This window comes from Sparus aurata, chromosome 8 (assembly GCF_900880675.1).
Source record: "Sparus aurata chromosome 8, fSpaAur1.1, whole genome shotgun sequence".
Lineage (NCBI taxonomy): Eukaryota > Metazoa > Chordata > Actinopteri > Spariformes > Sparidae > Sparus > Sparus aurata.
In genome coordinates, this window is record NC_044194.1 from 12591028 (window position 1) to 12617774 (window position 26747).

The following is a 26747-nucleotide window of genomic DNA, read 5'->3' on the forward strand; positions in this document are numbered from 1 at the left end:
AAACCAAAGTACATTTAGTTGATAATTTAGATTTTGGTGATTTTACTGAAGTAACAGAGCCCCACTGACCAATTACAATGTCAGAATCTTCACTGGAACATCTCCCCAAAACCTGTAAGAAGCATCTGATAGTCCTTTTAGGGATCTGTATAATTTGCTAGAGTCATGGGTTTGTTTGGAGGGTTATAGATAAGGAACCCCTGTTCTTTAATTCTCATTGAAACCTTTAGCAGTCAAGGTAATCAATGGGGGCAACACCAGGTCAGTTGTCCTGGGTCCTGGGTCACTCAAGGGCCAAAAAGGGCTCAAAAAACCCTCTAACACTTAAAATAATCTGCTGAGGGGCCTTTGGTGACCCTTTTGTCGAGGGCACAGGCAAGAAACTCGGTGTCCCTGCCAGCAATTATATAATTTTTTGAAGTTACATGTGATATTTGGAGCTAAACGAAGGGAAGAACAGGCTCTGCTCATTTCCTTCATATTCAGTCTCTTGCTGCCAGGCAGGAGCTAAAGTCTGTTCAAAACACCAATTGCATAAAGGGGCTACCTCGGCTCTATTTGCCTCTGGTTGAAAAGCATAAATAGAGTAAATATTAGAATTATGATCAAACAATCCAGATGACCTCAATATTACTGTCAGCATTTTAAGGATTGAATGTATGCGTGGTCATATTTGAGCTTTATTCCCTCCAACTCACTCTTGTCACCGAGCTGTGTGTTTGAATGCACTCACTCACCCGCTCTATTCATTACGCTCAGGGCCGACCCTGCCTTTATGTGTTTGTTTATGGAGCACTGTGGTTTCACGGCAGCATAACCTTAATTGACAGACGTTGATTTACTGATAATCCTTGGCTTTGCTTTCACATTGGACCTCATGAGGAGCGGCGTTGGCTGTGAGCCTCACGCGTCCTTGAGTCAGAGCTGCATGTTGCCCTTGACTCACACCTCTTTCTGTGCATCCGTCCTCTCACTCTGTGTCCTTTTTTCTCTCTTTATTGCTTTATTTCAAAAACCTTTAGCCACGGAACGGCTCACTGCAGATTTGATTTCATTTTGCTGACAGGGCACAGATATGATTACATACGGAGCAAAATGTCATTTTCTCTGGGGAGGTCTGTAATTACATTTTTTTCTGGTGCTGCAAAGCACATTTTAGTCACAGCAGGTTGAAACAACAATTAGTTTAAATCCAATTCTGCATAATTCAGAGTTACTGCATGTGAAGCCTAAATGCAGATACATTATTACCAATTTCCTGAATTAGAATTGTAAAGGGTTCTATTTTACCAGATTTGATTCAGTGATGCAATTAATGAAGTGTTTGTTGTTTGGTATGCGAATTGTACAACAGAATTATGAAGATCAGGTTATATGACAAAAATGTAACGGTTCAATTATTTGCATCTTCAAAACTCTATTTAAACGTGACATTTTTGTATATCCTAATTATAAATAAAAATGAAATGTGTGGAAGTCCTATTATCTTATACGACATGACAAACATCTTCTCTGCTGGATATCAACATTAATGAGCACGTTTTCAGAAGTGTAATCCTGTGTGTAAAACTTCTATCACCAGCTGTATCCTGTGAGGGAAATCATTGCTATAACTGCAATTGCACTGACATATTAATATTAAGATGTTGGGGAAACCAATTTAAAGTAACTGGATAAAGAGTTTCAGCTAGAGAGGCAGACTCCTACTGTATGAAGAACAATACAATTCATCCATCCTGTCCAAAGGTTGATTCCTCCTCTTGTGGAATGTGCTGTGCAATATGCTCCGGAAAAGGAACATGGATCAGTGTCATGTTAAAACTTGAACATTTTATTGTTATCACAGGATATTTTTCAGGCTATTATGGCATACAGACTTATTACATCCTAAAAGGAAACATTTCTAGTTATACAGCATACTTATTATCTTGTTGAAGATAAACTTTTTACATTATAACGTGGTGCTACTTATCGTTATAAGCATAAAATGATTCATGTTACAGCATGATAACATAATAATTATATGACAAGAAGCATTATTTTCCTTGTCTCGTTCATGTTACAACAAAATAAATAGAATCTTGTTATAACATGACAGGTTTCTTATTACATTGACAGGTTTGTTTGTCATAACATCATGTAAATGCCTGTTGACAATAAACTTTTCCCTTCGTAACATGTTACTGATCAGTTATTTCCTTATCTTGTCTGGCAGTAATACACGTATTGATGGTGCAAGAAGTCAACTAAAGTTTATAAAAGCAGAGAAGTTGTTCTTAGTGAGTCATATTAGTGTAATGCTGACAAGGGCTCTTTTCTTTTTTTCAAGCGTGAACTAAGTGAATTGTTCTCACAGGTTTTTGGATTCTCTCTCTCCTCTGTCCCTAGGATGTTTTCCAGTTTCACAACCCAATTCATAAAAGAGGAACCGTGCAGCCCTCAATTCCTGTTGTGAAGAAACACCAACTGTGTAAACCCCCACATCCTCAGTTATTCTTCCTTTCTGCTTCGATTGCATTCAGATTTCCAACACCCCTTGCACCTCTGGGTCCATTAGCATGTAACAAGTATTTCCGCTTGGCTTATTCCATGTGGACAGCAGCACGGGAGGGTTGAGGAGGATGGTGCTTTTACAGGAAAGAAGGACGGGGAGGATGCTGAGGTCAGATGTGGAAAAAGTGAAAAAAAAGAGAGAGTGGGTCAGATGAAGGAGTGAAGGGAAAAAATAAAAGGTGTTGGACAGAAGAGGTGGAATATGTGGATGGTGGAGAAAGCTCCTGGGAGCCGCCTGACTCTGGCAGGCTAATTGAAGCTCTGTGTGGCAGCAGACTCGGAGCTGTCACTCCAATGAAGAGCCCATTTGCTGCAGTTTGCAGTGTGTGTGCTGAATTCTGATGATGCTAAGGAAAGCCCAGATCGCAGATCGACTCGGTGTCACTGATACACCCCCCCCTCTGTCTCTCCAGCATTGGGACATGCATCCCATTCCCCCCTCCCCAGCCCTCCAAGGATTACATGTAACAGGATCAGAGGCATTCTGAACACGAGCAGCGACTAAAAAGCACAACATGCGAATGTGAATTATTTGGTCGGGAGGATTTTGTAAATTTGTCGGGCAATCTCATGCATGATAATGTGATATTACTCTGCTGGAAGTGTTTTCACTTGTACAGGTTTTCCCTCGTTGGATTAGAAGAGATTATGTCTTCTAGCAGAGCACATAGCTGCAAGCATCCAGTGAATTATTTATCATGAATTAAAGCAGCCAGTTATGACAATATTTATCTAAAAACTGAACAGAGTGGGGTTTTAATACGCGAGGCTGTAACTGAGATATTCATGCACATTGCTGTTAGTATTGAATTGAATTATCTGCCAATTTTAGGGGTTTTTCAGTAAACTGCCTTGTGTTCGGCACAATCTACCGCCTGTATAAAACAAATGTCAAAGTGCAGAACAGATTCACATAAAGAAGTTCACTGGTTACCTCTCACATGTGTTCAACAGAATGTTAACATGATTGTAAAGTGAGTGTCCGGCACAGTCTTCTAGATCATTGATGGCTCTTCCTCCCTGCACCCCCACATTATCATTTAGTCTCAATCAGATCTTATGCCATCAATGATCGTCCAGTCCAGCCTTCACTGCTAATGAACTAACCCGAGAGGGAGATTTATTGATCCGTGTCTTTGAAGGTTCCACATATATATGCATACAAACAAATGAACACACACCCTTTAGGCAAGTTAAACCTTAATAAATGTATCTGAAGAACATTTCATACCTAGTTGATTTACCTAAAAGCTGTAGTTTTGCTTAAGTAGGAGAAATCCGTCAATCATTAATTAACACTGAATCTTTCACGAATTCCTGGGATGCGATTTGTTTCTATTTTGTTTTGTTTACCCCAAAACAGTCATTTCACGTTCAAAATCAACTCCTCTTCCCGAAACGAAATTTTTCTTCTGCACAGTGTCTGTGGTTTGACATCAGATTATACGAGTGAAGCAGGGAATAAATGCTCAGGGGGAGCCACAGGTGCAGCGCAGCATGTCACCGACAAATGATTAGTCAGTCGCCATCAATCTGCTTATCCAGGCTGAGACAGAATTCATGTGGGGGCTGGTATTTACTGAGCAGGAACCTCCCTTTGATTCCATTGATTGTTACACGCTGCTTGCAGGGAAAAAAAAAGTGTTTTGCACATCGCTACATCGATACAAAAGCACAATGATGGCAGAAGTACTCAGATATTTTACTCGAGTGAAAGTATCTATACCGCTGTGCAGAAACACCCAGTTTCAAGTACAATTTCACTAAAAGTATACAAGTTTTAGCGGGAAAATAATCACAAGGGACCCAGTGTATGAGTATCAATTATGCAGAATTTCCCATTTCAAAATAATAATATATTATTGGACTACAACTCATTAAGCTTCAATGTGCAAGCATCACTTTGATGTTGCAGTGGATGAAGATGGAGCTAACAACATCTTCAAATATTGCTTGGTAGCTTAATAGCAGAAGACTATTTGTATTGTTACTATTAGTTGTTACTTTGCAGCAATTACTTATTCTACTTTTGGGGAAAAATACTCATACTTTCTGTACAAATTTAGATATATGGATTCAGCAGTCTCTTTTGAAGAGTGACTCATGTTGTTAAATGGAAAGACAACTATAAATTCATATATCATGTCCATCTGAATCTGCAATGTACAGTACATAGTGACTCTAGTTGACAGATAAATGTAGAGGAGGGTAAGGGGTTAGGAGTTAAAAGTGCAGTGGTGCCTCCAAAAGGTAGTGGTTTAGAAGAACAGAATGGAACATGGAATTACAGCAAGTATTTCATAATTATATTGAAGTACAGTAATAACGTAGATTTTGTGAGTGGCAAAAGAGGCATTTGTGCATTTGTGCAAACTGATTCTTCAGTATTTTGCACACAGCAGGAGTCCCTCTCACTGGCCCTGAAAGTTGCTATGGTTTGTGTTGTGGTTACAGGTTGATTGTTCTTGATGACAGCTTCAACTTCCACATCCAGCATCAGTTACGCGTTCACTCTTCTGAAAAGTACTCTGAGATTTTTCTGTTGGATGAAGGCCTCGAAAAAGACAAAATCACTGAGCAACCCTGCAGCTATAAAGGTAGGCTCTGACAGTGTGGAGATATTAGTGTCAGAGGGAGGGTCTGTAAAAAAGGTAATAGATAATGACTTGTGTCGTTTCTTTGAATGTGTGCTACCTGGCAGCTGCGATCATTAACGGTGTACATTGTATACGCAGGGCACGTACCTGAAGGACTTTAGGGCTGTTGACTAAGAGCTCTCTTGTTATGGAGTGGGTACTGTATGCATAGTGATGTAACAGCCTTTATATTCAGGAGATGAAGAGGCAGAACGGGCCACACACAAGCACGGTGAGTACTCAGAGGTCACAGCTCCAATGTTTTTGGGATAAAAGCTTTCATTTTCTGTAAAAACATAGTCGATTTAAGGTCCCTGCTGCTGATATCATTTACCATTTAGTTGTCCTCCCACACTGTTGCTACAGGAGACTGTCAAGCAATTTGCTTGTAGAACTAACAGCAAACAATTTCCATAATTAATGCTCCTTGTGTGTGGTTTCTGTTGTGTATTTAACCTTTGTGTCTTGTTGAAATTGGTTCTCCACTGCTCTATGTGTTGTTGTTTTTTTTTGCTGATGTCTGATATGCAGACATTTTCTTACGCAGCTCATTTTGGCCAATTGTGAATGTTAAACAGGAAAACAATATTTCCTCTACAGCTTCAGGAGAATGGATACGACCTCCCATCCCATGATGCCCTGGCACAGATCCTACCAAATGACCACCACTTTTCCAAGGCAGCTAAGCCTGAGCTCCACAGGGCAGCCAAACAAGAACAGGAGAGACCAGCTGAGAGTCCGGAGGCCACACAGGCCAACAAACCCGACATAAATCACACATATCAAGTGCATCAGCCACATAAACGGTGAGACTTTACTATGTACGACATTTCTAGGATTCATTTGACTGGTGAGTTCATTATTATTAAATGTGTTCCTGCCTTAGACCCCCTCTGCACGACTTCAAGGATGGTCCCAACATGGAAGAGATTACCCACCTCCAAACTAAGGTGATTACATACAATCGATACCTAAACTCTTGAATCAATCAGTGAAGTGGTCCCCCACTGTCACGTTCGGTTAGTGAACAGTGACATGGGAAGAGCTAGTGAGACAGGACAGTATCGTGTGCAGACGCGGTCACACACAGTTGAGGGACGGAAACAGCGGATAGTGGAATAGATTAACATTTTACTAGACTGATTGCACTCGAGCAGGATCTAGCTGATTGGGCTGAAACTTGTGCAAAGGTCCCCGGGTGTTATTTATGCATATCTTGACATTTTTCGTCTGTTGCAGAGAGATTTTCTTCATAATTCAATAGTATTCAAATTCATTGCATAGAACTTTAACTGAGATTGAGATTGATTATGTTAATTTGTGTTGATTTTGAGAGACGGATCTGGATAATAATTGGACTCATAATACTTGTGTATACATAATCATTATGATAATGGTTTGTTAAAGCCTAATTAAATATCACATCCCTGCACTCCAATCCAGGTGCCTTCTGTCTGTGATACAATTGTCCTAAAGTGACAGCATGCATGACAGCGTGGCCACTTTAATGTCTTCAAATCATTGAGAGGGGAAGGGAGCCCTCGGTATTCACAGGCCGAGGCAGAGACTCCCTTTTTATTTCTGACACATGATGGGACTCTCCAGACTCATCATGGGGCACCGTCCTCCCCATCATGCCGGTGGGGCCCCCCAGCAGAGACACCATCTCATCTACAGTCATGATTGTCACCTTGTCCCTGCCCTTTCAATTAGATGCTCAATTTCACCCTAGCATCCCGCGGGAGTCACAACCACACCATCGGAGATTGGAATCCCCTAATCGTCGCCCCCTCCTCATACATGCAGCTGGACCCTGCTCTCGGTCGCCATTCAGCTCCGGCTATTGAATGTGACAGGGCAGAGAACAATGAGCGTGTACAAGCTGCTAGACAACACGCACATGCCCTGCACAGAGAATGTTCTGATACGGAATGATTCCCGAGAAGCAGCTCTGATGGAAGTCAGTGAGGAATTCTGCATCTTTTCCAACGTTGAAAAGGTCAACACGAATGTGAAAATAAAGGAGAAAATGTACAAGATTTTTGTGAAAGCCACTGTTATTTTTTTAGTCTGCCTTTCTGAGACACTCCCATGAATTTACCATGAGTTTTGACTCCACAGTTCAGCAAACGTGCTTTCACAAGAGGGAGACTCCGTGAATGCATGACTAGGATTTATCCAAAATCCCCAGTCAAAGCTCCCGTGACAAAAGACCTTAACGGGATAGACAGGGTGTTACTGTCCCTTTGGATCTGAGGAGCTAGAGTTATGAATTCATCGTACCTAAACCTCAGACAATTGATTACAGAAACATCACACTTTAGGGCTTAATAATGTCTTTCTCTGCCAGCTATGTCCCGTCTCTCATGTTATGCTCTCACCCAAAACCAGGAGAAATCAATTGTCTTACTGTACATGCAATATGTATTTGCTGTTGGGATGTTTTTTAACTCTCCTGTCTTGTTGACTACATAACTGGGGTCAACAACTCCTCAAGATGGAGCTGAAGAGACATCTAGTGGTGTTGACCACACAGAACAGGATTCTGGGAATATTATGTGGCATGTTTGTTCTTGAAAATGTGAAGGGAGCTGGGAAAAGATAGGCATGAAACAAAGACTCAATAAAAAAATTGAAAAACACCAGACATTGTTTGGTTACAAATGACCCTGAGGTATTGGGGAAATGGTTTTAAGACGTATTTGCACTTTACATCAACCTTGATGGCACAATTGAAACTCAAACTAGTACACACAACTTTAGTTTTACTATAAGGATTAAATTGCTCTTTCTTTAATTAGCTATATTTTTTAAAAATGACCCATGTCAAGCAACTGGCAGAAACTGACCATCCACATCTCTCCATCAGGAGGTGGAAAACTATCGTTCAGCCCTGAGTAGGATGGCAGAGGACATCATAGCGCTGAGGAGGCAAGTGATGACGTTGGAGGCAGAAAACAGCCAGCTCCGCATCAATCTGTCTCTGCACCAGGACCTTGGCCGAGACCTGCTGCATGACACAGACATCGACGTCATGACCAAGGCTGAGATTGCCGACCGTATAGGTAAGCCACAGCAGAGCTCTATGGCCAGTTACTCATTATAAATTTGTTAGTGGCCTGTCTGAAAGTGACACTGAATAAAAACCATGCCAAAGCAATAATTTATATTCTTCATGCTCACCAAAAGTTTAGATCAAATGTAGAAAAATGTCAGAAAGTTTACTCTCCAGCCGGCAGCTGCTGAACCATCAGTCCATGATGTTATGGTTTTATGGGGCATTTCATTTGCAGATGAAGCGGGGATGTAGAGGGTGGCTCACTTTGTGCTCGCTAAGCCTTGCGAGTGTCTATTCCCAAGCAGACTGTGTCATTCTATGATAAGGCAGCTCATTTGGGCCACAGTCCCTGATAAGCTCTGTGGGTAGTGCATCCCTTATCTCCTGAAGGACAGTTTGTGACCCTCAGTGAAGGGATGTTTCCTCAAGGTCTCTCTGCTGGCATCAAAGTAAAGGGACTAGATTTATTTCCCATCTGTTCGATTTCAAAAGCTTTACTGATGGGTGTTGAGATCATTAGTGTTAAAATGTCCCCGCATTAAAACGCCAACTCCAAATCTGAAAAGTCACTGAAGTTTCATAAATTACAGATCAAATTCTAACTCTCATCTTCGGTAAACTAAGCTGTCACTTTCTGATTTCAACATACAAATGTAGCCAGAAAACAGCACAGTCCCTCTGCCTATGAAAAAATGCAAAGACAACAGAAACATGTGTATCAATACTCAGATTAATGCTGCTGTGTATGTTTTGTTTTTTGTTTTTTTGAAGCCTCGCTGAAATTCAAGCTTGCCAGTGAAACCAGTAAGGCTGTGTCTCAAAGAGACAGAATCCAGCAGCTGCAAAACAGCCTGATTAAGGTTAGAAAATACATGTTTCACTAACAAAACAGCAAAACATGATCATGACAAGTAGCTGTGAACTCCTAGTAAAAACTCAGTAACTAAATACTCAGGATGATCATTTTACTTAAGGGGGGCACAAAAAGAGTAACTAATGATTAAGTAATTAGTGATTAATGACTTGTAAAAAGTTTGTTCCACATGAAGAAAGTGGTCAATTCATAGATATATTCTAACTAATGATCACCTACAAGTGTATTACATCCGCATCTCCCAGTCTGTTCTCAAGCAACTCAAATCACAACTCATCAACTATTCATTACTTATTAGGTGTTCCTGAGTTATTCCTCACTCGCTCTTTCCCACATTTTTGTATACTGTAAAGTGTTACCAATAAAACTCACGAGTGTATATGCAGGCGAATGACAGTGAGAAGGAGCTCCTAAAACTTCAGAGAGTTCATCAGCAGCAGCAGAAGGATCTGCAGCAACACCAGAGTCGCTCAGCAAAGATGGCAAGTTTGGAGGCCACAGTGAAACAGCAGGAAAAGGTGAGCAATTGGCTTTAAAGTCCCTCTGCTCTTGCTGATTCTGTGAGGAGTGATGCCATCGCCCCCTTGTTGGCAAAATCTCCAAAATGCGTGTTATCCCTCCTCTCCCTACCTCGTAGCATGGTAAGTCTGCATAACTCATTGATCTTTTTCTGACTGATGTTTGTGCAAGATAGAATCTAAGGCGCTGACCATGGCTCTGAAATGTCACTAGCCTAACTTTGCTTTAGATCAAAGTTACAAGTGGCAACATCATAGAGATGATCATAGAGACACACTGCTGCCTGTAGTATTCCTATAATATTCCTATGATCACTCAGTAGCATCTTTGCTGCCAAAAAATAAAACCCCAGACCAAGCCACCCGTTTAACAACATGTTTTTGGGGAGACATGACCACAAATATAGTTTTTACCATAGGGTGAAAAAAAAACCTGTGTTTAAAGTAAATAAATCACCTACTGGCTATACTTAAATATATGTTAGGATAATATCCTGTACACTTCCATCCTAATTGTTCAGGTCATTGAGAAGATGGAGAGAGCATTAGACGACAAACTCAGAGAAAATGATAGACGGACTGGTGACAAAAGGATGGCGGTGAAAAAGCAAAGAGGTAGGTGGAATCAGTGATTGAGCGAATAATGTAAAAATATTCACAGAGGCAGGAACATCTCTTCATGCTGCGTAGGTGAGACTGACCACAGAAAGGAGGAGGTAGTGTCGGCCCTGGCAGCAGAAAACTCTCGCCTCAGAGCAGAGCTGGACAGGACTCGACAGCAGCCGGCCCCCGTCATTATACAGCAGCCAGCACAGGTACTGTCAAGAACTCAGAGGAAAAATATGATTTATTGTATGATATTACTGTGTCATTATCTAGTAGGTTAGGGTCTCAAATAGTTGTGTATTATGTCGCCATCAGACAAAGGACACACTGCCATTCAAGGAGAGACTGAGTTTACTGAACAAACTGGAGAAAGCTGAGGCGAGAGTCCAAACACTGGAGGCTCAGGTGAAAAAAATGAAAATAAAAATTGTACTGTATGTGTTCAGTGTTCAGTTTCACTTTCATGGTTCAGCGGATGCTTTGTTTGCATGTGTTGCAGCTGGAGGAGAACTCAAAATCATGGGGGAGACAGAAGCAGGAAATGTTGACAAAACTGAGTGAGCACAGGCATGGCTTTGTCCGGACGTCCACCACAATCCTTCACAATGTTCCTTCGGTCAGTTGAGTGTAGCTTTTGTTTTTACACGACACAAATTGCTGTGTGTAATTCTGTTATGAAGTGCTTGACTCGGAATGATTTCTGCTTCTTACAGAGGTCTGTGTCAGAATCATTGTATCAGAAAAGCAGACAGGAAGCAGAAGGCCACAAAATTACCCGCAAATGAACTACTGAATTGTTTACCCCCTGTTTACCTAATGTGGTATGCTGGAAGCCGGTTATCAGCTTATGTGAGCGGACTCTATTTCCAGAGATTGTTACTTCTTTTTTTTCTCACATCAAGTTACAATCCGCTCAAATGAGGCCAATAAAAAAAGTGATTCATACACGTGAGATGCTGCAAATTATAATATAGAAACCCTTTCATGTTTAAAATGAGACATTTCCTTCTTATAAAAATATTCAGATGTTAAAATATGTAGTACAATTAAACTTTGAAAGACATATTTCAGATCAGTTGTATTGTTTTATTTATCACTGGTTTATACATATGGTATAACACTTGGAATTAAGGTTCTGTACATTCCAGTTTTTTCAATGTATTAAACACAAACGAGCTAAACATCTCTGTTATTACTCACTAAGTAAGAAACAATACATATAATTTAATTATTTACTAGGTATGGAATGACTGAGGTAATGTCTTCATGCACATTTTTAGCCATTTCTTTCCTCATGTTTATTTTGCTCTACATCAACATCTGAACAGATTTTATTCAGTGGTATTCTACAATCCCATTATCACGCACCACAATTCTCTCTCAAACTTGGTGTTACCGACCAGCATCCAGAGGCTTCAGAGTCAATATTAGTGGCTTGTCTGGTAAGAGTATGAGCTCGAAGGTACTCTGCGCCTCCACGTGGCGCTGTTTCTCCACTCTGAAGTTCTCAAGCATCTGCAAACACAGAAGATAAATGCACACAGTTAATATGCTGTGCAAATGAGACATCAAGTATCGTGGAAGTACTCTTTATTCTCTGTATGTCTCACGTGGATAAGGAAGATTTGCATCTCTGCCTCAGCTATCCTGCGTCCTAGACACTGACGGGGGCCGAAGCCGAAGCCCAGGCTCCTGAAGTAGTGCGTCTCTGTCCTCAGCCAGCGGGAAGGCTGGTACTGCTCCGGACGGAAAAACACTTTGGGGTCTCTGCCCATCGCATACAGGCCCAACTGGACCAGAGTCTAAACACAAACAAAGAAAAGGTGAGCAGTGCCCCTAACACTGGGCCAGACTGACTGCTCAGTTTCTACATCAGTGCTCAAACACAGAAACATGATTTATAGTTCTGACATACCCCAGCTGGGATGTGGTAGTTTTGAATAATGATATCTTCTGCTATGTATCTTTGCAAGCTGACTGCAACCGGGTGTAACCTGAGGGACCAAAGTGAAAAGTCTTCATTAAAAATTTAATTAGTGAAGGTAGATGGCAGAATTAGGAAAATTACAGAAGAGAAAAATACATTTTCAGAACAATCTATGAGTTACTGTCTGGGATCTCTACTGTATTACTAATAGCATCGATATCTGGTGTAGCCATTGTTTCACCTCAGTGTTTCCTTCAAAGCTCCTTTGACCAACGGAATCCGCTTCAACATCTCCATCATGTCTCCCTGGCTTTCAGCCCGAGCTGCAGCCACCTCCGCCCTCAGCTCCTCCTGGAGGTTAGGGTGCCGAGCTAGTTCATACAATGTCCACAGCAGCGTTATAGACGTCTGAGAAACACAAACTGAATTAAAAGAAGACTTTTCACAGATTACAAACACTCGTCAATTTTGAGATTTGAGGCTATTTTGCTTCCGTGAGATATCTTGTTTCAGACTAATGAAAAGAAAATGTCCAAGTTATATGTTTATTTTTGGTTTGGGTTTCTGTTCTAGACATTTATGCAAGTTGACACATATGTAATTTGATCACCTTGTATGCATATTTAAACATAAGATATCAGAAAACTTGTAATACAACTGTAATACTATTTTAGTTCAACTATTTACTCTATTAACCTCTTGTGAATTCCCATCAGCAGTTGAAGAAAACTGACAAAATAAATCATTTCCTGGAAAAAAAACAATTGTAATGTTTTTCTCACTGTATCTACTCCTCCAGCCATAAGCTCAGTCACGCTGGCCTTGATATCTTCAATGGACAGCTTGTCCAGCATGAGCAGGCTAGCCAAGACTCCTGGGTACTTCTTCGGAGAGTCAGTCTCCTGACGCAACTTCCTGTAGATGTTTTGGATGCAGCGGTCCGCTGAGGCACCAAAAGTATATAAAATAATGAGAAACTGCACCAAACACAGTACAATGAGGACAATCAAAACAATATATAAATGCTGATCCTGGTCCTCTAAGACCTACCTTGATTGAAGATCCCATCCCAAGCCTCCACATGGTTCCGCCAAACCTTAGCTCCAATGTGCCTCAACAGCCGAGGAGGTATGTACAGCATGGGTGAGGTAGTCTTGAACATGAGGGTGATGCAGTCAATGAAATGCTGAGCTTCAGGGTCGATGTAGTCAAGCATCAAACCCAAACGCTCCCCGTACAGCACTGAGCTCACGGCTGTGTAGGACAGAGTAAACATGAGACAATGACAAGCAAGGTGTGAGAAAGCAAAAGGGCACAGGCCGACACAGTGACTGAAATAAATAATACATATGTAAGTCTTACACTCTAGTGCATATTTAAAGAGTTCTTGAGAAAGATCAGTAGTCCATTTGTTCTGGCCGCTTCTTTGTATCTTCTTGTGAACTCTGGCCACAAAATCCTCGCCCACTTCTTCCAGCAAAGGCACAAAGTTCTCCAGCACCTTTGGGGAAATCACCTCCTTGTTGAGGATCACACGGTTTGATCTCCAGTCTTCTCCATTCCTGTGGAAAAAATAGATGCATCTGCCTCAACCGAGAGCTTACACAGAAAGACAGGCACTAAATCAAGGTACACAAAGACAATATCAAGATAAAATAACAATACATCTATTAGGTATTATATTTTCTTTGTACACATTAACTTTAACTAGCAAAACAACCAGTAGGCACAAAAGTGTCACAACAGAATTTATAGTTACAACGGGATGATAATAGCACATACTTCAGCAAAACTCCATATTTGCGGTTCCTGTAGTCTCTGTAGGAGGTCCAGGCTTCAACTGTCAGCCTTTTCGGATGATGCCCCTCTGCTTTGAAGAGGATAGCTGCATCTTCAGGATTGATGATATTCACACTGTCATAATAGCCTATTTTTTCTCTGACATATAGTCAGAGGGAAAAGGGTCGAGAAAAACATGTAAGCGTATTGTTTTTAAAAAACATGTCCTTGTGGATTGTACATTGTACAATCCATTGTAGGTCACAGATGCATTTAATCAACAAATGAGTTCATGCTTGGACTAGACAAGTTTTAAACCAGTTAAATAATTCAAGTGATCTGTTTTGTCTACTTGTGTTATTCAGTCTACATGTGAAAAGCAGTTGTTCTATCGTTTTCTTCAAGATTTGTATAGCCCTGTTTGTACCTGTAAATTGGTCCAAACGTGTTGAAGTTCTGCACCATGATGCGGTGAAGGTTCTTGAAGCCGTCCAGTTTCCAAAAATTGTACAAGTTGGCAACCCCATTCTTCCACAGTCCAGGAATCTCACTGAAAGGCCTGACGATGCTGCCGCTCTGTGCGTACACCTGTCTGACCACCGGCATACTGCTGCTGTAGCGCACACTTGTAGTTGTGAGCGCTTCTACCCAAGACAGGGGAAGTGTGACAGGGCTGCGCCACACACTCCACCTGGCCATCCCAACAATAAAAAAGCTCACTCTGCTCTACCTTCAGCAGCCACTCTGGCTCACCCAGGGACATCTGGTGCAAAACAAGGAGGCTGGTCTAAATAGTCAGCCCCCCTTGCTGTGCTGATCAAGGCTCTCCGGTTGAACTTGATGCACCAGAGCACAGTATGGCTGTGTATGTTGAGCTCCATCACTTACTGAATATTATAGCTTATATAAAAGCATCCTTTCGTAACCTACACGCAAAAACTATACCCAAACTATTAAAACTGTCAACTAAAAAGGGTTTTAAGACCATTAGAAGGTTTGTTTTTGTAAACAAGCATTTGTTTTGATTTGTGAAGAAACACAAGGCCATGACAGAAATTTAGTTTATAACAAATATTATCAGTGCATACATTAAAAACTTTCACTTTACATTTAAAAGAATTCAATAAATACCTTTACAAATGTTACAGTGATTGCTATTTCTTAAGTAGTTTTATGAGCTCTTCCAGCTTCATGGCAGTCTTAATGTCTCCCTGGATTTTGAGTCTGCTACTGGTGTAAGCAGCAAATGGTCGTAGCTCGCCCCGGAACATGGCCAAAAGGTCACTGTCACTCATACTCAGTGTCACATCTGGCTCTGTGCACAAGGACCCTGCTCCAGCTGCACCGCTACCTACAGAACACACACAGAGCAATGGAGACATTTGATAAATATACAACTATACTTTTGTTTTTCACTAACATTTGAGCTTCATTAGTCAGATTTAGCACGACTTGTATTCAGATGCCGACTCCATCTGAATATAGATGTTCTTTTTATTGTGGCATCTTCAGAATAATATACATAACCATCACCTTGGCTCAAATCCACATAGTAACTGTGATGCCGTCCATCCTCGGAGCTTATGTTGAACTGGAAGCAGGCCCCAACCTGGCGGACCAAAGTTTCAGAGAGCAGAAGCTTGACCTCGTCGAGCAGTTCTTCAACAGACACTGGTGTGGCCACAGCTGTCTGAGGGGCGCTGCTGAGCTCATCCATAAAGGTTAAGCAGTCCTCTGAGGAGTAAAAGCAACTGATGTATTAAAAAACAACATCATAAATGGTACATCTTGAAGAAAAACAGTTTTGTGTGTGTGTGTACCCTGTTTATGCTGTAAACTGCCACTGTTGCCCAGAAAGTGCATGGCTAACTGCTGAATGGGGCCAGTCAGGCCTTCTAGTCCAGGCACAGAAGGAGGCATGATAAGGGATCCACAGGGGCCATCATCTGGGGCTTTTACTAGAGACCCCAGGGTCAGCTCTACCCTGTCCACCTCCAGCCCCCAGTGACGCGTCATCTCATTTATGTCCATCTGTACAGAGCAAGAGATGATGTAAGTTTGATGTTATGATACAGTGACATGCCAGCAGGGACTAGCTCCAGTGTGGTCTCACCCCGAGATATTCTCCCAGTTTAACTCTCTCTGTCTGGATCTCCCTGACAGTCTTCTTGGACAGGCTGTGGGTCAAAGCATTCTGTGCCGTCATCCTTGTGGAGGCGTTCAGATCCTGGACTGATATTACTGACATGACGGGGTTCCAGATCCTGAACTGGATGTCTGCTCCCACTGCTAACACACCACCATCCTGAGTGGACACCTACAGAGACAAATCTATATTTCACTGGCCTAACACTGGTCAACATTATCATCATATAGAGAACATATATAGATATTTTCTTCAGTCTTAAAACTGGTACTGAATAAGCAATATTAATTGTGTATGACCGAATATGCAGTTGGCGAATGCTGACTGCCTAGTACGAGCAGAAGCATTTGTGATGGAACTGTTCATAGTTTGACAAATGCAAAAGGAAAGTTTATTTTAAAAAATAAACTCATAATTGTGATAAATGGTTGAGCTTAAAAAAAACATTTGTTAACTATCTGGTTATTTTTTCCACGAGATGACACAGACGACAAAGGACAAAACATTCAGCACACAGAGTTCCCTCAGTATCAGTTTACTTTCGCTGGTTTCACAGAGGGAAGAGAGTGCCACCTGCTGGACAAAGGCAATGTTCAAGACTTGAAGCTGTCCATCACAATAGCCAGCAGAGTATAGTGGTTTACCTGGCAAGGAGGGATGTTGAAAGCACGGGTGCGCAGATCTACTCTCTGCCACTGGTCAATGAAGGGCAGCACAAGGACGATACCAGGGCCCTTTGGAGGACACACTCGACCCAGACGAAACACTACTATCCTCTGGTAGTTAGGCACGGTCTAGGGACAGAATAAGTCAGAGTTGGCTGTTTGAATTCTTACCAAGTGAGTCAACATGGTGTGGGAGTAACTGATGAGAGACCATTTTTAGCTTACCTTCAGCACGAACCATCCTGATATGGGAAATGTTAGAAAGGTGCAGATGTAGACGAGGAAGGTGACGATCAGGTTGCAGATCCAGGACAGCCATCCTTGAGAGGTATCTTAATGCAAATAAAGAAACAAAATGCCTCATACTCCGAAACCAGATATGAGGAGACCAGCTCGGCCTGTAAAAACAGTTGTATGTCATCTGTGGCTTTAAGAGGAGCTTTCGTGTGTGAGTGTCATCACTTGAGAGGTCTTGTCTTGGGCTTGAAGATCATGTGCTTTATTTTTAAGAACTGCACTGTGACTTGTATTCTTTAGTCTTGTCTTTTTTAAACCTATTCTATTTAATCTTATTTTCCTATTTCTTAACTTGTTTTAATGTTTTGTTTCTTGATGACATCCTGCTTGTTTTTAATGTCTTTTTATGTCTTTTTACACCCCAGTAAAGCGACTTGAGTTGCCTTGTGTCAGAATTGTGCTATACGAATAAGCTTGCCCTTAAGATGTGGTTTTGTGAAGCAGAGAGGATCTAAGGAAACATACTATTGAATTGCATTATGGGAAATAAAAGATCCAATTTTTTTGGAGCTTGACCTATCCAAGGTTTGAAAATTCAGGAATCTCCACAGCAATTTTGACCCTTATGTAAATCTAAATCTGACTCATTGCAAGTCCTCTAGCTTCTATTCTGCGCCGTACTATATAATGTGGTGGCATTTGCTGACGTTTATATTTTTTTGCATGTTTTATTTATTTCATTTAGCTGCAAGATAAATTGGGGGCAATGGATTAAAAGGGGAAGTTGAAATATAAAACATGATGGTCAAGGCAGCAACTCTTTGACAACATTTAGAGCTTATCATAAACTGTAAACCACTCATATTTGGACAATAGTCAGAGGGTCAATTATTATTACTATTATTACAGTAGCACTTTAAACTGCGTCCGAAACAAACTTAGCTACTTTAGCTTATGTTGTCGTAGTTGCATTAGCTACGTACCAGTGAAGTCGTCATTAGAAACATTAGGCATGTTGTCAAATGAAAGTCCTTTATGATAGCTGGACCGTGTGAAGCCATCTCTGTCCACAAACAAGCCAGGAGTCCTCGGCAGACCTGACGAGTCCCTCTGGGGGAGCAGCTGATACGACTTGCTAAACATTGTAAGTTAACTGTTACTTCTATTTTCTTATCTAAAGCGAGTTCATGGCAGCTGTCAGTATCCGCAGTAAATGTCAACCAACCCCGCCTGGTTAAAGTACACACTGTAGTTAAGGGCACTGCTACGGTAACGGACGCTTTAGCTACTTATGCTAACAAGCTAGCGTGAGGCACTTCCGTGTTTTGATCAGGCACTTCTTCTTCGCTGTATTTACTAACAGCTCGTGCCTCACTACTGCCACTTTACGTCAAACGTGAAACAGGAGTTTTAATTCCAGGACATTACAGTTGCTAGGCCTTTATCTTTTATGGTCTCCTTTATTTAGATATTTTTCATGAGAAAATCTAATAAAAACTTACTGAACTGGCCGCCAAAGTAAAAGTAACTTAATTTTTCTTTAGTCAAGAACATCAAGCTCTTTTTCCCCCAAAAGGATGCCCAACAATATCCAGGAACTGTGTTTGAAAAGAAAACTGCTGATCTTGTCTTTCAGTAAGCTCTTTATCCATGATGAATCCTACTGTCCTGTAGCTTACGCAGGTCATATTAGATCCAGACCAATGTTGGATTTTTGAAGGCATGAGTTTTAAAAAACGCTTAATAGGGCTCCATTGATGTGGCTTTTTCAGGGCTCATACCAATAATAAGAAATCAAGGAGACTGAAAACTGATATTTGGGACCAATATTAACTACATGAATCTTTTTGTGTCAAAATTTCAAACAACCACTGATGAAAAAGTAAGTACAAGTTACTCAGGTACTGTTCTTAAGTACAATTTTGAGGTGCTTTATTCGAGCATTTCAATTTTCTGCAACATTACACGTTTTCTCCACTACATTAAATTGAGTTACTTGTTACTTTGCAGATTCAGAATATTCTATTGCTTTTAGGCTGTTTATTGTGACATGTTGCCAGGGTTAGAGTCAGATATTGTTGTAGGCGGTGGGACTTTGTGTGAGAGGATGTTGCATCAGAGACACCTTTTTTTTTTTCAATTTTATTTTATCGGCAATCTGACAGAAAAATCCCAGATACCGATGATTAGAAAATGCTGGATATTGGTCCCAATAATCAGCCAGGGCCCATACTCAGTCCAACCATAATGATAACCTGTCACTACTCCACATAACAAGCAGTTTTTTTTGGCAAGAATCCCAACAAAATGTGTTTATTAAAGATTTGTGACTAAGATATGTAAAGTTAAGGTTTAAAAATTAACATGTCAGAGGAGCACAGTTTTTAAGTAACCTCAAACATATTTGGTCATATCTATAGGCCAAACACAATGTCTGGTTATATAGTCACTGGAATACACACCATTACCAATATGTCTATAATAAATAATACTATTAAATTAACAGAGATATTCTGGATAGTGTCATCTCTTTGTAGCATTGTATGTATCTTGTTCTCTTCTGTTTCTGTAAAACCAAATTAAGAATGTAGAAAATGACCAGAGATGAACAACAAATACAAAATTTCCATATTTATTTAAGATAAATACTGACATCTGAAACACATATCCTCATTTTCATATACTGTAATAAAAAAAACAACTTTTCCCTGCAACTAAGTACCAACACAAAATCATTTGGTATGTCTGTGTTCCTTAATAACAAAATCAAAATATTTACAAAGACATGGTCCAAAAATCACTGAATCACTGTGTGCCTAATTAATCATTGTGCCATTATTGTGAAATATACAACCAGATGCTTTAGAGCTGGTTTAATGTGTTTCTCAGCAGGTTGTCGCCCAGCTTCCCTCGACGCTTGGTTAGTTTTTGAACATGTCACACAGCAGCTTCTCCATGGGTGTGCTGCCAATGGTCCTGTGAAAGAACAGCTGCTCTAGTTTCTCAGAGCTCACAAAGTGGAGGGACGGCAGCAGAAGCAAAAGTCTCCCAAACCTATGGACAACAACAAAGAGGAGGGAAGTTTATGTCTATATTCAAGCTTTTATTTGAATAGTTTCAAATGCTCCATGTTTTTTTTATGTTTGAAGATCTTAGCAGTGTGTCAGAGAGTTGCCGCAGGCTTACCTGGCGCTTTGGCTGGGGTAAACTGAATGGATGTGCTGACCGAGCAACACCTGTGACTGGTCCTGAAGGTTCTCCACCTGCTCTGGGTCTTTGAGGCTGCGTGTCTCTGCAAGTCAAACAGCTGACATTAGTTACATTGTCTATTTAATACAAAAATAGATATCACTGAAGGAATAACTACCCACCTGGCTTGAACAGCACAATGGCCTTCAGGCATGCAAACTCAGTAGGATCAACAGCCAGGGCCTTGAAGCGATGGAAGACCTCCTCTAAGATGCGCAGCTCAGCTGTGGGGAGGCAGATCTTGGCCTGCTGTGTGGGAGAAAGATCTGGCAGAGTCAGAAGAGGACAGCTGTCCATGGGCAGCGACCACTGGATGGCACACAAGAGGAACATCTCACTCCAAGCCTCTTCAAGGAGAATCACCTGAGGACGTCACAGAAAAAACATGTCATCAGTCTCACACATGATTTTATGTATGATGAAACCGATTCAGTCAGTATACAAGTCGGCTCACCTGGTCTCGGAATGGCAAGTGAGCGAAAACAGGCAAATTCTTAGCCCACTTGACAGACATGAAGAGGAGCCGTGCCGATGTCTCATATATACTCTCTGAACAGCTGGAGGTGTATAGGGACATATTGCAGTCGGAGGGAGTCTGATCTCTGTCTGAATCATTGGTTGTCACGTCAATATTCTCATCCACTGTACAACAGAAAAAAAAGTTATTCAGATGGTTAAGCTACCGTTTTTTCAATTTGGATATTAAAACTCTAATTTTAATGTTGACATTTGCATCATCCTTAAAGCCAATCCCCATTTAGCCCCAATCCGATCCGAAACTTAATCATAGTGCACTTTCAAAACAATTTTGAAGCCTGATGCACCCGAATTGAACTTCTTTAACATGATCTCACCATCCTCAGGCTCCAGTTTTGCACAGGTCTCTGCAGTCAGCAGGCTGACCATGAAGCGGTGGTTGTTACTGGTGTTGCTGCAGGGCTGGGTGGCGGCAGGGGTGGTGACAGAGGAGGTGACCAGAGGTCTGCAGATGACCGATGAGTAGGTGGCAGAGGAGGTGAGATCCCGTGTTGTGGCAAGGTGCTCCTTCTTAGTATCCACACAGATAGAGTCGAGACTGACGTGCGCTGTGCTTCGAGGCTGTCGCTCATTCTGCACAGCTGCCAAAGGAACAAATAAATCAAATGTAAAAAAAAAAAAAAGTAAAGGGTTTTGGTCATTTTGAGATAAATTATATATGCACAGCCACTCTACGTAAGCTTGCTCACCATCTTTGTTCATGCCAGCCTGGAGACACTTTTTTAGTCGACAAGCTTGACACTGGTTCCGATGAGCCTTGTCAACAGGGCACCTGCCAGTTCCAGCCTGACATCTGAATATTTATGAAAATAAAATAAAATTCAGCATTAAGTACTATGTTAGAATATAAAGATCTGCTTGTTGAACTTGTTAAATTTCTCCATTATCTACGCTAATTCTGATTCCCCTATAAAATCAAATTTTGTAACCTGTAAATGAGCCTTCGCCTGACACTGCGCTTGAAGAAGCCACTGCAGCCGTTGCAGGCGTAGATGCCGTAGTGTTTCCCACTGCTTGAATCAGAACACACTTTACAAAGCAGGCCGTGGCCAAGCGCTTTACCTGGAACTGAACAGTTTTCTGTAGGGAACAGAAATATACTTAACATTATTTCACAGTCCTTTAAGGATCAACAGACGACTAAATTGTACTTGTTTTTTTTTCATGAATACATTAAAACATTTCTTCTCCCTATTTTCTTTATTTCTATACTCTAAAAATATCGACGACACACTTATTCTGACAATGTAATTTGTTATACAGAAAACATTGTTTGATAATTGTGTTTGATAACAATCTTGTCACTGGTTGGCAAATTTTTTTTAGGTGTTTAAATAACAACAATCAATGGCTCACCTGCTTCTGTTCCATTTGTGAAGTTGCTGGAGTTTTCAGAGGAAAATGTGCTCATGTGGTCCTCCATTTTGACAGGTGTTTTCTAATGACTGAACTTCACTTAATAAAAAGGTTTTAGACAAAATATAACTTAACTTCCAGAAGTATCTTCTCTTCTGTCTCCTGCTGGATCAAAGCATTTTTCATGTGAAGTGCTGAAGCATGGCAACGCTCCCAAAACTCAAAAGATGTAGAGTTTGTCGCTCTCTTTCCACTGAACTATAGTTGAAGTGTCACCAGAGAACTACTCAAGGTATGCTCGATGATATTGATCCGGCGCTTTTCTCTTTTCCCTGATCGTTTCCGATGTAATGAGGGGGTCAATAGAGTTCTTGTCTTCTTCTTTCCTTCTCTCTGCCAGAATGAGTGCGCGAGCCTGAGTCGTCTGGGGGCTTTCTGGAGGAAGACAAGGAGATTAGCAGCAGGCGCTGTGTAAGCAAATGCTGATTTGTCATCCTCTTAATCTTTACTGTCTATAAGGGTAAATCAATCAGTCACACCACTTACAGGGAGGACTGTCTCAAAGAACGGTGAACACTGGAAAAAGTAAACCCCACGCTGCTCTTCGATGACTTCTACAGCTGCACAAGTGTCTCTGGATTCTAACTGTTGTCATCCCGGGTTCAGTCATGTCTCATCACGCCTTTCCAAGATCAGCTGAATAACTGTATTTTATGTAGTGTGTCCTCACTCGTGCCAGTGAAAAGGCCGGTGTTTTATCATGTGACATTTCCTTCCTTATAGACAAATATTACTTCAGTGGTCAACAGCTACTGCTTTTTCTAAACAAGTCACAAAATTCTGGTCATTGACTAGTTAATGTGTTGTCACTGGCTAACTGACTTGTTTAAGTGGTAGTTTGTAGTGTTGTGTAACATCGTGTAGATGTCTCTTTAGGTGTGTAAGATATATATTTGTATTAACATTAATAGGTGTTACAGGAAAGGCAAATGTTATTGACCTTATCGTAAATATGGTTGATGCTGACTAAATGTCAAACTACTGTCCACATTTTAGAAGTTCACTTGCCAACAGGTGTGTTTACTTGTCAAATTCAAGAAGAACAAATCGAGACTGTCAGTCACAGAACATCGCAGTATGGATTATTTGTCCGATTCCGAGTAAACATATGTTCCTCGCCCTCCTGTCAACAGGGTTGTGGGGTTAACGGGGTAGTTAAGACGTCCCCTCTGTGCCATATTGGTCCTGTCACTGACACTAATGGCCTCGGGACGAATACAGCCACCCCAAATCAGCAAAGTGGCTTAACCTTCCATGAAATGTGCCCTCCTCACGAAAGGGGGGTGATGAGAAGAAAAACAATTAGTGCAGAGATTGAAAGAGCAGACACAAGTTGACCCTTAATTCCATTCTTCTGCCATATGGTGAGCACTCCGTCTGCCTAATTAGCAACCCCAAGTTCACAACTCCTCTGAACACACTAGATCGGGAGTCCGTAGTCATTATTCCATATGGTTAATAAAATCCAGTTCAGCTCTTTAATCAGATCAAAAAGTAGCAAAGGCACTAAAGACAGTGATGTCTCGTGTCCGCAGAATGCTTTCTGCGTGTAATCCTTATTAAGTCACTCTTGATTTTAGGAAAACAACAAAGTACTGAAAACAGAGCTCTTTCTGTTCTGGCCTAAACTGGTGTATAAAAGGATTACACATTAGGTCCTGTCTATGAGCATTGTCTACACGCATGCAGGCAGACACACACAGAGACCTGTTGTCTGAATCAGTTTTATAATCCTGAAACAACATAGTTAAGAAAATGGATTTTAAAAGAAAAAGAAAAAAGTAACCTTTTCGATATGTTTGAGTTGTGTTTATATAACCTCAATTTAGAACTCAGTGAAGCTGCATTTCCAACCTTTTGATGATTTAAATCATTTTATTTTCCTCTGCATTTGATTGATTAAATTCCTGCACTGCACTATTATTTGCTTTCATACATTTGGGCCAACCGTTTTTGTGTTTTATCTCATTTTGTTCAGCAGTTATTGATTTTTATCTCCTCATTGTGTTTGTGCAATTTGTCCAAAGTTGTTGCTGGTCATGTAAAGCGCTTTGCACTCTGCTTTACATAAAATGTTTGTAAATCACTGTGTTTTGAAGGGGCTGTACAAACTTTCCCCTGCTTTGCCTTGTGCTCAACAAACACCAATTTGACTAACACACACGGCCATAGCAAATGAAACTGACAACTTAGTTTATACAAATATGTTCATTATAAACCCTCTGAGGCCGACAGACCTACAAAACTTTGTATCCAGGGTGGATTTAAAACCATTATATTGGTGAAAAAGAGTTAAAATAGTTCAGACCTGGCATCACAATATGAACCTTCAATAACTGCTTGTGATCTCAATCCACTTCCTAATTAATTTTGTCTGTTGGAAACTATAACAATCCAAAACCAAAAAATCAAGAATTTGTGCTCAGTTAAAGGAAAATTGGTGGCCGACTACACTGCGTTCATCTGCGGTATAAATTTGCACGGAAAACACCATCTAAACCTACTCTGTGGATAAGCCTAAAATACACATTTCTACTGACCTAAGCAGTACTGAGTATGGTAATCTGGAGTCTCATATCAGATTACATAACACAGGTGTTACTCACATGTCAGGGGTGAGCTGCTTATCTTATGCTTCACACTATTTGGCAGGAAATGTACATGTATGGTGGATTTTAAAAAATGATTGTTTGGAAGTGTCAGATCATTTCAAATTTTAATGTTTGTGATCAATGATAATACCTTTACACTGATATGACGTATTGTCTAAATGAGTTACGCATGAGCAAAGCCTAACTTTAAAGATTTACATCACAGTGAAACATGATATAGTTATTTTTGTCTTCTTTCTTTTTTGGATGCCTGACTGTCCAGTTGTCAGCACGGGTAAGATGCTGCTGCCATCAGCAAAGTGCTGCTTTGAGGTCCTGCCTGGCAGGGGATAACTGTCACGTTTCTTCACCCCTCAGCCCTGTGATTGTTGTGCAGATGCAGCTAATCTTTAGCAGCTCGCCGCCATGAGCCAGCTGGATGATTATGTATTTAGTGGAAACATTTATGATGACAGGGCCCTGCAGGTGATTGGACACACGTCACTAGTAAAACCCCGGGATCAGTTGCCCGGCAGATCAGACAGATCAGCTGCTCATTAGTTTAAAAGTGTTGTTACCTTTCTGCATATTTTCAAACGCAGGCGCAAGAGTTGCAAGCGGACACAAATGCGCAAGGCATGATTTTAATGTCCTTCAGAGGATGCCCTTGAATGCTAGTTCACAAATCTTTGTATGGGTTTAAGCAGCTTTTTGATATAATCTCCTTGAATGTCAGCTATTGTCAAAGAGTGAGATTAACTTTTAAAGTTGTTGCTGCCCCCTATATGCATAGGGAGCGGCTGCCTCAAGTTGATAAGGCATAAAATGTGTCATAACTGGTGATGTACGTGTATCTTTTTTTATCGTAAACTCTGAAATCATAAACCTCATGCATTGTTCAAATGAATAAAGATATTAAAATGTCCAAATGAGATAATCTGATGTGTGCCCTGTTATAACATCATAATCTTCTGTTACACTGCACTCAGCATGTCCACCTGACTCTAAGTGTCTGCAGGGAACAGTTAACCAAGCCTGCGTGGTTAGGCTCGGTTCAGGGTTCCCTAGTCAGATGAAGTAGAAGGATTGAGGTGTCAGCACTATGGCCTCCGGGGATTGCCCCGCCTTGCCATCTGTTGCCACTGCTGTAATCCACACAATGAGAAAATCAGTTGTCCCAGTCCATATCAGAGTCATCTCCACTCAATTCAACAGGTACACCAACCAGTCAGCGAGCCTGTGAAATCCATGTAGTCGCTGACAAAGGAACAGGGGAGCTCATTTGGTTATGTCCTGTGAATGAAAGCTCAGACTCTTCAGATGGATTAAAGTACAAATACATTTCCAGAAACTTCATTTTAAATGGACAGTGACACAAGTGCATTGTTTCAGACTCAAATCATTTACTTTTCTGACAGCTTAATGTGCATTTTGTCAGACGTTTATCCATCTGCCTTGTTCTTTTGTGTTGTGTTATGATAGTTTGAATATCAGAATGAGAGCTGAACATGATAATTTAAAGTTTGAGATAATGTACCATATTCAAGTGTGTGCTCTCTGTTATGGTTGTCATTATTTCAGATTTTCACTACAAGATTATCCTGGACGGACAAATTCATGTTAACAATATTCTATCAATATCTACAGAAATTAGACATTTTTAAAAAAGTCAGCAATCAAATTCAAAGTATAGGGAGGTGGTGAGAGAGTCTGTAACTTAAACGAAAAACTGGTAAAAAAAACAAAAAAAAAAAACAACTACCAGTGAAAGGGCAACAAGATAAAAGATGCTCAAGACCTAACTGCCGGATTACTATTATCATGTGTTTATTAGTGACGTGATATCAGTATTTCATTTTCTAATATCATGGTCTTTAAGAACATCATGATATCATGACACCCCTACTCTCGGTAAATAATATGATATTTTTTTGTGCTCTATCTGTCAAAATATA

General features: G+C 40.8%; 4 protein-coding genes and 1 long non-coding RNA gene across 12 annotated transcripts in view; 2 read left to right on the forward strand and 3 right to left on the reverse strand.

Moving 5' to 3' along the window:
- The window catches only part of ccdc33 (coiled-coil domain containing 33), a 51472-nt gene extending 40157 nt beyond the window's left edge, over positions 1-11315 (forward strand). For 3 of the 7 annotated variants that reach the window (XM_030425198.1, XM_030425197.1, XM_030425200.1), the window contains 12 exons: positions 5008-5150; positions 5386-5421; positions 5790-5995; positions 6076-6139; positions 8059-8254; positions 9019-9107; positions 9508-9639; positions 10161-10254; positions 10330-10454; positions 10561-10650; positions 10745-10861; positions 10959-11315. In XM_030425198.1, coding sequence (XP_030281058.1) covers positions 5022-5150; positions 5386-5421; positions 5790-5995; positions 6076-6139; positions 8059-8254; positions 9019-9107; positions 9508-9639; positions 10161-10254; positions 10330-10454; positions 10561-10650; positions 10745-10861; positions 10959-11030 — 1350 coding nt within the window. In that variant the 5' untranslated portion in view covers positions 5008-5021 and the 3' untranslated portion in view covers positions 11031-11315. Of the gene's footprint in view, positions 1-5007; positions 5151-5288; positions 5422-5789; positions 5996-6075; positions 6140-8058; positions 8255-9018; positions 9108-9507; positions 9640-10160; positions 10255-10329; positions 10455-10560; positions 10651-10744; positions 10862-10958 lie in introns of all 7 variants that reach the window. The other 4 variants (XM_030425202.1, XM_030425201.1, XM_030425203.1 and 1 more) reach the window with 4 other exon arrangements.
- Positions 11311-14945, reverse strand: LOC115586293 (cholesterol side-chain cleavage enzyme, mitochondrial). Its single transcript, XM_030425196.1, has 9 exons — positions 14379-14945; positions 13955-14110; positions 13535-13734; positions 13223-13426; positions 12955-13115; positions 12414-12580; positions 12161-12239; positions 11856-12047; positions 11311-11760 (listed from the first exon to the last, which is right to left on the reverse strand). The coding sequence occupies exons 1-9, from the start codon at positions 14648-14650 to the stop codon at positions 11638-11640; spliced, it is 1554 nt and encodes a 517-aa protein (XP_030281056.1). The 5' UTR covers positions 14651-14945; the 3' UTR covers positions 11311-11637.
- A 53-nt stretch (positions 14946-14998) lies between these two features.
- stoml1 (stomatin (EPB72)-like 1) lies at positions 14999-18335 on the reverse strand. The gene is made up of 7 exons (XM_030425205.1): positions 17983-18335; positions 16988-17094; positions 16742-16891; positions 16065-16268; positions 15772-15982; positions 15485-15685; positions 14999-15302 (listed from the first exon to the last, which is right to left on the reverse strand). The coding sequence occupies exons 1-7, from the start codon at positions 18140-18142 to the stop codon at positions 15106-15108; spliced, it is 1230 nt and encodes a 409-aa protein (XP_030281065.1). The 5' UTR covers positions 18143-18335; the 3' UTR covers positions 14999-15105.
- A 1280-nt stretch (positions 18336-19615) lies between these two features.
- On the reverse strand, positions 19616-22542 carry nr2e3 (nuclear receptor subfamily 2, group E, member 3). Of its 2 annotated transcripts, none has more exons than XM_030424931.1 (8): positions 22276-22542; positions 21715-21865; positions 21475-21578; positions 21103-21366; positions 20703-20890; positions 20371-20611; positions 20186-20291; positions 19616-20053 (listed from the first exon to the last, which is right to left on the reverse strand). In XM_030424931.1, the coding sequence occupies exons 1-8, from the start codon at positions 22325-22327 to the stop codon at positions 19921-19923; spliced, it is 1239 nt and encodes a 412-aa protein (XP_030280791.1). In that variant the 5' UTR covers positions 22328-22542; the 3' UTR covers positions 19616-19920. The 2 variants fall into 2 exon arrangements, with proteins under 2 accessions (XP_030280791.1, XP_030280790.1); XM_030424930.1 differs by having other exon boundaries at positions 22142-22541.
- Positions 22538-25729, forward strand: LOC115586139 (uncharacterized). The gene is made up of 2 exons (XR_003984819.1): positions 22538-22612; positions 22690-25729. It is a non-coding gene; the product is annotated as an uncharacterized LOC115586139 (long non-coding RNA).
- Positions 25730-26747: the final 1018 nt, after the last annotated feature.

Bases quoted from the DNA above. Each gene is read 5' to 3' on its own strand.
- LOC115586293 (XM_030425196.1), bottom strand. From the start codon at position 14,650: ATGGCCAGGTGGAGTGTGTGGCGCAGCCCTGTCACACTTCCCCTGTCT. The intron at 12,581-12,954 runs GTGAGAAAAACA...TGTGTTTCTCAG, and splicing joins TGGCTGGAGGAGTAGATACA to ACGTCTATAACGCTGCTGTG. The intron at 12,048-12,160 runs GTATGTCAGAAC...GTTTGTGTTTAG, and splicing joins ACTACCACATCCCAGCTGGG to ACTCTGGTCCAGTTGGGCCT.
- stoml1 (XM_030425205.1), bottom strand. From the start codon at position 18,142: ATGTTTAGCAAGTCGTATCAGCTGCTCCCCCAGAGGGACTCGTCAGGT. The intron at 15,983-16,064 runs GTGAGACCACAC...TGCTCTGTACAG, and splicing joins AACTGGGAGAATATCTCGGG to ATGGACATAAATGAGATGAC. The intron at 15,303-15,484 runs GTGATGGTTATG...TGTGTTCTGTAG, and splicing joins CTATGTGGATTTGAGCCAAG to GTAGCGGTGCAGCTGGAGCA.
- nr2e3 (XM_030424930.1), bottom strand. From the start codon at position 22,208: ATGGAGGACCACATGAGCACATTTTCCTCTGAAAACTCCAGCAACTTC. The intron at 21,579-21,714 runs GTTACAAAATTT...ATAAATATTCAG, and splicing joins AGGCGAAGGCTCATTTACAG to ATGTCAGGCTGGAACTGGCA. The intron at 21,367-21,474 runs GTGAGCAAGCTT...TTCCTTTGGCAG, and splicing joins GGCTGGCATGAACAAAGATG to CTGTGCAGAATGAGCGACAG.